The sequence below is a fragment of the Oncorhynchus kisutch genome, linkage group LG14 (assembly GCF_002021735.2).
Source record: "Oncorhynchus kisutch isolate 150728-3 linkage group LG14, Okis_V2, whole genome shotgun sequence".
In the NCBI taxonomy this organism is placed as follows: Eukaryota; Metazoa; Chordata; class Actinopteri; order Salmoniformes; family Salmonidae; genus Oncorhynchus; species Oncorhynchus kisutch.
Window position 1 is genome coordinate 62,955,080 of NC_034187.2, and position 10,440 is coordinate 62,965,519.

At 49.4% G+C, this 10,440-nt stretch overlaps 1 protein-coding gene across 4 annotated transcripts in view; it reads left to right on the forward strand.

Moving 5' to 3' along the window:
• LOC109903512 (AT-rich interactive domain-containing protein 1A) overlaps positions 1 to 10,440 on the forward strand; it is a 68,216-nt gene that overhangs the window by 54,171 nt on the left and 3,605 nt on the right. For 2 of the 4 annotated variants that reach the window (XM_031788726.1, XM_020500277.2), the window contains exons 7-18: positions 104 to 274; positions 1,697 to 2,015; positions 2,774 to 2,934; positions 3,118 to 3,227; positions 3,498 to 3,707; positions 3,929 to 4,133; positions 6,569 to 6,701; positions 6,922 to 7,079; positions 7,330 to 7,594; positions 7,828 to 7,924; positions 8,127 to 8,961; positions 10,288 to 10,418. In XM_031788726.1, coding sequence (XP_031644586.1) covers positions 104 to 274; positions 1,697 to 2,015; positions 2,774 to 2,934; positions 3,118 to 3,227; positions 3,498 to 3,707; positions 3,929 to 4,133; positions 6,569 to 6,701; positions 6,922 to 7,079; positions 7,330 to 7,594; positions 7,828 to 7,924; positions 8,127 to 8,961; positions 10,288 to 10,418 — 2,795 coding nt within the window. The remainder of the gene's footprint in view (positions 1 to 103; positions 275 to 1,696; positions 2,016 to 2,773; positions 2,935 to 3,117; positions 3,228 to 3,497; positions 3,708 to 3,928; positions 4,134 to 6,568; positions 6,702 to 6,921; positions 7,080 to 7,329; positions 7,595 to 7,827; positions 7,925 to 8,126; positions 8,962 to 10,287; positions 10,419 to 10,440) is intronic. The other 2 variants (XM_031788727.1, XM_020500278.2) reach the window with 1 other exon arrangement.

Sequence of the window (10,440 nt, forward strand, 5' to 3'; positions counted from 1 at the left end):
GGGCTTTTAGGAGACGAAAACGACTCTTCTATGGCTGCTGTGTGTGAATGAAAGAGTGTAGCTAACTTTTCCTTTCCTCCATCTCACACTCTCTCTTTTGTAGTGTACATGCGTAACCCCCAGATGCCTCCGTACGGGTCGCCGCAGCAACCTGGCTCCGCCTTATCCCCCCGCCAGTCGTCGGGAGGCCAGATGCATCCTGGGATGGGGCCCTACCCTCAGAACAACTCCATGGGGAACTACGGCCCTCAGGGTGGACAGTACGGACCACAAGGTGAGGCCCCGTACACACAGCTCGTACACAATGAAGTCATCAGGTTGGTTCTGTCCCGCTGAATGGGGCGGCAGGTAGCCTAGTGGTGAAAGCGTTGGGCCAGTAACCAGAAGATCGCTGGTTCGAATACCCGAGCCAACTAGGTGAAAAACCTGTCGGTGTCCTTGAGCGAGGCACTTAACCCTAACTTGCTCCAGGGGCGCCACACTACTATGGCTGACCTTGTAGGTTGTCCTGACTTGCCTAGTTCAATAAAAAATCAAATGACCGGCCTAAATATTCCAGGTCTCTCTTGAAAAGGAGACTAACCTGGTTAAATGAAGATACGTTCACAGCTATGTAGACCTCATACAAACCGATGGCAGCTACGCAAAGTGTTTTGCCGCTCCGCGTGATGGAAGGCTGCATGCTGAAGCACCTTGGTTATAATGGGATAAGCAGGGGGAAGAAGATAAAGGGCTTCATTGCCAAAATCCCGAAGTATCCCTTTAACGATGTCCGTTAAGAGCTGCTGAATGATTTTTCTCCCGGCTTAGTGAAAGGAGTGGGAGAAGAAAAGGGGAAATAAGTGTCAACAGGGAACATACCATCCTCCTGTTCTAGATCTTAGCGAGGTAGTAGGAGCCACGTGCTCCCTTTCCTGCTTTAAAGTGCTATTGCTGTAACATACACACGTGGCTCGTCCTGATTGTAAAGCCATTGATTGTCGGGATAGTAGGAGCACTGTACCCTCCTTTTTGTCCTCTTCTATAGCCTAGCATTGCTTTCTGGACTGTTGAAAAAGATCAGAACATTCTAGATTTTTTAAATTGTCGTCCTACAACCATCACAGCGTTTCGTAGCTTAGATACAGTGAACCCTTTGAAGCTGCATTTTAAATGTAGAATAAAAATGTAAAACGTGTAATTTTCTCTAGCTCTCTCCCTCAGAGGGCTTTTTTCACTGTTTTTGAAGAAGTATGGAGATGGATTAGTCATCGAATCAGACTCTAGCCCAGCGTCTACACCATGTTTCATCAGCTAGCCTGTCAGAACAGAGACCGACCATATCTGTGGAGTTAAATTTAGACGTGGACCACTGAAACTCCCAGGCAGGTTTCTATATGCCGGAGGCTAGAAGGTTTCTGAGGCAGACTAGGTCTAGGTTCACCACAAGCTGCATACAACAGGCCTAAAGATATATCGATACCTGTGGTGTATCTGCTTGAATCCAAACCACCTCCTTTTTAAACTCAAATAGTAGGCCCAGCTGTTAAGTCCTTTTTCTTATTTAGGATTAGAATGCCTTACTCTGTTAGAGTAAGACCTGGGTTGTATTCAGTTATAATAAGACGTTTGGAAATGGTGAAATAGGGAGGTACTACATGGGCAAATGACATATGCCCTCTATAACCTGATGTATCTCTCTCTCCCCACCCTCCAGGCTACCCCAGACAGCCTGGCTACAGTGGCATGCCCAACGCCAACTATCCTGGAGGTCCAGGAGGCATGAACCCTATGCCAGGCCAGGCTGGTGGGGCGCCGTACGCAGGCATGCCCCCCGGCAGGATGGGTCCAGGTCAGATGGGTGCTCGCCCCTACGGCCCTGGGATGGGCCCCAATATGGGCCCTGGCATGCCCCCACAGGTGACCTCTGGGATGTGTCCCCCTCCAGGCATGAACAGGAAGGTCCCCGGGGGCCCTCCGGATGCAGCCTCCGCCATGCACCACGGTGGCCCCGGAGCTAACTCTATACATAACAGGTAGGCCGCCTGGTCTGCACTCAACGACACAGTATTGCTGCTTTAGGAGACAGATTTGCGTGCCATTCAGTGTTACATGGTTCTTCTCTTTGTTGGAAAGAAAACCCCATTGTTTGATCTTTCCCACTCCCAGCGGGTGAGGTCCGGTGTGTGCCCATTCAGTCTACCAGTCAGGCAGGGTAACACAGAACACAGGGACAGAGAGGAAAGCTCACACCGTTGTTCAGTCAGGAAGTCAGCTGAGGCTCAGAGCAGAGAAACAGCTCCAGAGACAGAGAGACAGAGAGACAGAGAGACAGAGAGACAGAGAGACAGAGAGACAGAGCCTGGAGACCCAGATGGGTATATCAGGAGGTAAGACGTTTTGAAACAGAGGGAAATACTCTTTATTTTTGAATACTTTTTTTATAAGAGTGTACCCTACTGATGGAGATAACTAGGGATTTTAGGCAGATGTGGGCCTCTGTAAGAAAAGGGAGGGATGAGAAATACAGTATTCAGACATTTAGTTGGTTTTGTTCGTGAAAGATTATTCATATCGTCAGATTAAAACCTATCTCCAAAACAGAAACTTGTCAGGAAATGGAATAAACTGCCATATTTTCCCATTGACGAACATACAATTTAGAAACGTCAGAAGCTATTTTGAATCCGTTTTCGTTATGAGGTTTTCATCCGACGGTATTCTTCCGCGTATGTTTTTTAACTGTGTCATGTATCATAACCATTGTGAATGGTTTTATGTTGCCCCCCCTCAGGCCTCCAGGCTACCCCCCCAACATGCCCCAGGGGATGATGGGAGCAGGGTCTCCGTACGGCTCGGGGCCGGGGGCCATCAACAGCATGCAGGGCATGTTGAACCAAGGAGGACCCTATGGAGGAGGGCCCATGGGAGGGAACATGGCCAACAACACACCTGGTGAGTCTGGAGGACATATCCAATCTGTTGCGTCTCAACATTTTATTATCACCAAACTCAGTGGACAACATTTTTGCTTTTGGCATATCATCTGACGTGATATTTGAAATTGAATAGAACTGTCAATGAACTGGATTGAAATGTTACTTAACTAATAAGTAACATTTGTTCTCCTTCTGCCAGGCATTGTTCCTAGCCCTGAGTTTGGCATCGATGTCAAACTGAACCCAGCCCAGAAGATGAACAACAAGGTGGACGGCACGCCCAAACCTGAAACCAAGAAGGTAAAGAAGGTTTGTGGTCACCGACTTTGTGGTACTGAATGATACAGTCAGAATGAAAGCGCTGCATGGTTGTGTTTGTACATAGAAATAGAATCCCTAGAAAGGTCAAAGCCCCTCTGACCATGGCACTTTGACTGGTAACGTCATGGGCACACTCAATATGGCTGACCTAGTATTGGGATTCTACTACTGTGGCTTGGTGAGTGGAAGTAAGTTGATGTCAATGGTGAACATCAAGCCAAATCCTCACCTCTTCCTCCTCCCATTTCCCTCTTTTAGAAGTCAAACTCTTCGACGACGACCAATGAGAAGATAACTCGTCTGTATGAGCTGGGTCCGGAGCCGGAGAGGAGGACGTGGGTAGACCGGTACCTGGCGTTCACTGAGGAGAAGGCCACGGGCATGACCAACCTTCCCGCCGTGGGACGCAAACCTCTGGACCTCTTCAGACTTTACGTCTCGGTCAAAGAGATAGGAGGCCTCACACAGGTCAGTGGGATACCGGTTTTGCAGTACTTGGTATTTAGTGTGTCTTTATCTGTGTGTTTTAGTGTACCGACGTGTCATAATTTGCCTGATAATCTTGTCTTATCGTCACTTAATGTTTCTACAGAAATGTAGAGTTGTTCTATGAACACATAGTTACCTAGTCTGGACTGTTTGGGAGCTCTGTGGTGTTGTAAGCTCTCCTCATTCCGTCCGCCCATCAGGTGAACAAGAATAAGAAGTGGAGGGAGTTGTCCACCAACCTGAACGTGGGCACGTCCAGCAGCGCCGCCAGCTCTCTGAAGAAGCAGTACATCCAGTGTCTGTACGCCTTCGAGTGCAAGATCGAACGTGGCGAGGACCCGCCCCCGGATCTCTTCATCGACGCCAAAAAGACCACCCAGCCCAAGATCCAGCCCCCCAGCCCAGGTCAGTGTTGTGTGTGTGTGTGTGTGCATCAGCCCCCCAGCCCAGGTCAGTGTTGTGTGTGTGTGTGTGCATCAGCCCCCCAGCCCAGGTCAGTGTTGTGTGTGTGCATCAGCCCCCCAGCCCAGGTCAGTGTTGTGTGTGTGTGTGTGTGTGTGCATCAGCCCCCCAGCCCAGGTCAGTGTTATGTGTGTGCATCAGCCCCCTAGCCCAGGTCAGTGTTGTGTGTGTGTGTGTGCATCAGCCCCCCAGCCCAGGTCAGTGTGTGTGTGTGTGCATCAGCCCCCCAGCCCAGGTCAGTGTTGTGTGTATGTGTGTGCATCAGCCCCCTAGCCCAGGTCAGTGTTGTGTGTATGTGTGTGCATCAGCCCCCCAGCCCAGGTCAGTGCCGGACAGTCAAACTAAACCTTTACGTCCCCTCCCTCCCATACCGACTCTGTTCAGGTTGACTTATAGTCGCATTGATTCAACTGGAATGAATGAAAGAATGTTTCATTTCTCCAGTCTCTTGCGGTTGGTTACTGTTCTATTTATCACATGGATCTCTCGTTTCCCTCCTCGCCCCATATAACTGGGCCATGAACCAGCATATTTTACTGTGTCCTATTCATTTGAAAGTTAAAAGGCAATCTTCCAACACCGTTTTGTCATCTCTGTATGAGACGCCGCCTTCTCTAAATCACCGCTGTTTTGGCTGATAAGTGATAGCGTTGCCACGGTAGTAAGTCACGGGTGTGTGTGTGGTGTCCTCCGACAGTTTCATGAGCATATCTGGGAGAATACTTCCTGGCATTTACCAAAGTGTGTGTGTGTGTAAAGACAAGGGGCGGGGTCGACTTGTCCTTTAGCCTGGTATGTGTTGGTCTGTTTGGTATGTGTCCTGTCCTGGATGTCAACGTCCTTCTGCCCCCTCAGGCCACAAACACTCATTCAGTTTATTCTAAACATATTGGTATGCTGAAGCAGTCCTGTGGTTGTCTATGAGAGGCGCAGACTGTGTGTGTTTGTTCTGTGGTTCCTCATCGTCTAATGCTGGAGGTTAAAGGGGCTGCCCTCAGTCATCTGCCCTACGCTGCTTCTCTCCTCAGGGGGGTGTTGTGTTCTGTTGGTGTTCTCACCCTAAATGCTATTTGTTTTGGAGAGGCTGGTCTCTGGTATCCCCCAGCCTGCCTGGCAGACACACCATGATGACATGATGCCAGAACTAGCCACGTGCTCCTCAGCAGTCTGCTCTGCTGGTCTGGTCTGGCCTGGCCAAGCCAAGGATAGTCAGTCATATCTGGTGGCAGAGAGTCAGTGCTGGGGGGATGGTGGGTGAGGAGTCAGGGAGTTGGAGGGTGGAAAGGGACGAGGATGAAGGGGGATTGTCTGTTGATACCTCCATTACTAGCTGCTGCTGCTAATACTACTACAGTGCCTGGTGTCTGGTTCCTGGCCCACGGCTTCAGACACCCTCTCTCTCCCTCCCTCCCTGGAGCTTTGTGCTGAGCCAGAAAATGATGAATGGGAAGAGAGGTGGGTGTGTGTGTAAAGTGACACACTTTTTTTTTTTGCTCCCTCCCTTGACTGCTCTTTTTTTCCCTCCCTGAGATTCTGCCCCCCTCCTCCTTCCCTTCTCTTCAGCTGTAGTGGAGGGAAATCCCTGCCCCAGGGGAGGGAGGGAGAGGGGCAGGGATTTCCCTCCAGCTGACTGATGTGAGCGGTGCTGTATGTGACAAGTGAGAAAATGTGAATAACTGTGACCTGCCAATGACCTCCTGTGTGTGTGTTTGTGTCAGTTATTGAATGGAACACATGACTCATCAGAAAGGCGTGAGCTGGGCAAAGGAGGAGAGCCCCCCCATGCCATGCAAGCAACACAAACACACTGGGCCATGTGGTAATCTGACGAGAGCCCCCCCCCCCCCCCCATGCCATGCAACACAAACACACTGGGCCATGTGGTAATCTGATGAGAGCCCCCCCCCCATGCCATGCAACACAAACACACTGGACCATGTGGTAATCTGATGAGAGCCCCCCCCCCCCCCCCATGCCATGCAACACAAACACACGGGACCATGTGGTAATCTGATGAGAGCCCCCCCCCCCATGCCGTGCAACACAAACACACTGGGCCATGTGGTAATCTGATGAGAGCCCCCCCCATGCCATGCAACACAAACACACTGGACCATGTGGTAATCTGACAGAGGCGGACTTTAGATCCTTGTTTCTTGGTGATGCCGGCAGCTAGGCATGCTGAGATGTAGGATTCCCAAAGCCAGCCTGACTCCTCTGTGCACTGTGTGTGCAGCATGGGATTTGAGGTTTAGCCTCAACACTGCTAAGGTGGTCTCTCTATCTCTCACTGTGAGCCTCTACTACCACTGAGGCTGTGTGTGATTTAGCCCCGTGACGTGTGCCTAAAATGTGTGTATTTCTACTGTGTGTTGCAGCTGGGTCTGGATCTCTGCAGGGCCCCCAGACCCCCCAGTCCACCAGTAGTTCCATGGCGGAGGGGGGGGACCTGAAGCCCCCCACCCCAGCCTCCACCCCTCACAGCCAGATACCCCCCATGCCAGGAGTCAGGTACCTATGATACTCTCTACTACTCTCTCAAAACATCACTCTCTACCACACCTGACAACAATCTCCTACCCTTCCTCCTTCCACCGAATAAGTGTTGGCAACAAAAACAGAAGAGATTTTTCCATTCATGGGAAAGCAAACTCATTAACACAATTGAAAACTCTATTTAGCTTTTTTTTAAATTGTGGTGGTAATTAACTCTTCTCTTGCTTCTCTATAGGCTGCAGGACCCGTTTGCAGACGGGGGCGACCCGGCGTTTGCCAGACGGAACTCTATGACCCCTAACAGCTACCAGCCTGGGATGGGTGGTCCGGAGATGATGGGGCGCATGGGGCCCTATGAACCCAACAAGGACCCCTTTGGTGGCATGAGGAAAGGTGAGCAGTGGGTTAACTGGTTTTTAGACATTTTATTTGGAGGTCATAGGAAATTGTAGAAGAATACTGTACGAAGACTTGGAGTATATTGTCTATCATCCAGTGTGATCATGCGTGGCTCAGCTGGTTAAGACTGTGGCTTTGTGGGTTGTGGTGGGTTCTAACCACCTGCTAAGTGGCCTAGACAGACTTGTCCCGTTCAATATTGAGACTGTTTAGTGTTTAACCAGAACTCTTTGTGTCTCTGCAGCTGGAGAGCAATTCATGACTCCAGCGTTAGGGCCTAACAGTGGTGTGGAGGGGCAGTTCAACAGAGGCCCCCCAGGGCCCATGGTCCCCAACATGCAGATGGGTCAGAGACAACAGTACCCCTATGTACCTGGATATGACAGGAGACAGGAACCAGGGATGGGTCCTGACGGCAGTATGGGTCCTGGAGCCCCCCAGCCCAACCTGATGCCTTCAGGGGCCGATTCGGGGATGTACTCCCCCAGCCGACCCCCACCGGTGCAACGGTCAGTACCTCAAACTGGGCTAAGTCACATAATGGATCTTAAACATGTTAAATAATTACTGTATTTTGTCAAGAAGGTGTGGATCTCGGTGTGGATCTTAGCTTATGTTATCTATTCAAACGTTTACGTTGTCTTATTTTGTGTTGTTTTCTATGTTGTTTATTTGAGTTAAGTTCTGCTGCATTTCAATAGCCAAAGTGTTAGTTTGTTTACCTTGTTGTATGTTGTTTCAGGCATGATTCCTATGGTAATCAGTATCCTGGCCAAGGAGCGCCACCTGGTGGCCCCTACCCCAATCAGCAGCCAGGAATGTTTCCACAGCAACAACCGGTAAGAACATTTTGTCCACTGCTCTCTTTGTATACCCATATCTGCTTCAGAAGCCTTGTAAATGTGGAGTTAAAATGGACTTACATTTATCAGTATATGTAATGAATGTGGGATGAGATATATATTTAACTTGAAATGTATTGAATTCATAATCAATACTATTGTTTTGATATTGAGATGCTAACAATGTTACTGTCTTCAGAACTATAAGCGGTCTCCAGGCGACGGGGCCTACGGTCCCCCAGCGAAGCGTCACGAGGGGGATGGGATGTACAATGTCCCCTTCAGCGGTCAGCAGCAGCCAGGGCCCCAGCCCCCTGGGGCCCCCCAGGGCCAACAGGACATGTACAATCAGTACAACACAGGTTACCCCGGCTCCGACCGCCGACCACCTGGCCCCCAGGGCCAGTTCCCCTTCCCCTTCGGGCGAGACCGGGGGCCCTCTAGCGCAAACTCCCAGTCCCCCATGCCTCCCCAAATGATGGGCAGCCCAATGCAGGCGGCCCCTGACGGCCCTCAGTGCCCCATGTGGCAGGGACGCAACGAGATGGGCTACCCCAACTACCCCAACCGCCAGGGGCCTCCGGGACCTGGCCAGGGGCCCCCCCAGGGGTACCACGGCATGAACCGGTCTGAGGAGATGATGCCAGGGGCAGACCAGCGGATTAACCACGAGGGCCAGTGGCCGGGACACCCCAACCAGAGACAACCCCCCTACGGACCGGGGGGCTCGGGTCCCCCCATGTCCAGACCTCTGCAGTCCAACTATCAGAGCTCCCAGAACCACATATCCCAGGTGTCCAGTCCTGCCCCCATGCCCCGCCCCATGGAGAGCCGGACGTCCCCCTCCAAGTCGCCCTACATGCACTCCGGCATCAAGATGCAGAAGGCGGGGCCCCCCGTGCCTGCTTCCCACATAGGCCAGGCCCCTGTGCAGCCCCCTCTCATCAGGCGGGACATATCTTTCCCCCCAGGGTCGGTGGAGGCCTCCCAACCCATCCTCAAACACAGAGGAAGACTCACCATGAAAGACATCGGTACGCAAACTTGCCATTTTCAGGAGATTAAATGCACAAAGTCACTTACATTGGGGTCACTTAGAAATGTTCTTGTTTTTGAAAGAAAAGCACATTTTTTGTCCTTTAAAATAATATCAAATTGATCAGAAATACAGTTTAGACATTGTTAATGTTGTAAATGACTATTGTAGCTGGAAACGGCTGATTTAAAATAAATTTTAAAGAGTATAATAAAAATAATAGTAATAATTATGGAATATCTACATAGGCGTACAGAGGCCCATTTATCTGCAACTATCACTCCTGTGTTCCAATGGCACGTTGTGTTAGCTAATCCAAGTTTATAATTTTAAAAGGCTAATTGATCACTAGAAAACCCTTTTGCAATTATGTTAGCACTGCTGAAAACTGTTGTACTGATTAAAGAAGCGATACAACTGGCCTTCTTTAGACTAGTTGAGTATCTGGAGCATCAGCATTTGTGGGTTTGATTACAGGCTCAAACTTGCCAGAAACAAAGAACTTTTTTCTGAAACTTGTCAGTCTATTCTTGTTCTGAGAAATGAAGGCTTCCATGCAAGAAATTGCCAAGAAAATGAAGATCTCGAACAACGCTGTGTACTTCACAGAACAGAGCAAACTCGCCTCTTCATTGTTGATGTTGAGGCTGGTGTTTTGCGGGTACTATTTAATGAAGCTGCCAGTTGAGGACTTGTGAGGCGTCTGTTGCTCAAACTAGACACTCATGTACTTGTCCTCTTGCTCATTTGTGCACCGGGGCCTCCCACTCATTCTGTTCTAGTTGGAGACAGTTTGCGCTGTTCTGTGAAGGGAGAAGTACACAGTGTTGTATGAGATCTTCATTTTCTTGGCAGTTTCTCGCATGGAATAACCTTCATTTCTCAGAACAAGAATAGACTGACAAGTTTCAGAAGTAAGTTCTTTGTTTCTGGCCATTTGAGCCTGTAATCGAACCCACAAATGCTGAAGCTCCAGATACTCATTTACTCTAAAAAAGGCCCGTTTTATTGCTTCTTTAATCAGAACAACAGTTTTCAGCTGTGCTGCTAACATTGTAAAAGGGTTTTCTAATGATAAACTTGGATTCGCTAACACGTGCCATTGGAACACAGGAGTGATAGTTGCTGATATTGGGCCTCTGTAGATATACCATTAAAAATCAGCAGTTTCCAGCTACAATAGTCATTTACAACATTAACAATGTCTACACTGTATTTCTGATCAATTTTATGTTACTTTAATGGATAAGAAAAGGTCTGTAATGCTAGTAAAGTGGTGCCATCCTCCTGTATCACTGATGTATTTTCTGCTGTGTTCTCTCAGGCACCCCAGAGGCCTGGAGAGTGATGATGTCACTGAAGTCAGGCTTACTAGCTGAGAGCACTTGGGCCTTGGACACCATTAATATTCTACTGTATGATGACAACAGCATTTCTACTTTCAACCTCTGCCAGGTGAGTTACAACAACAGGCCTT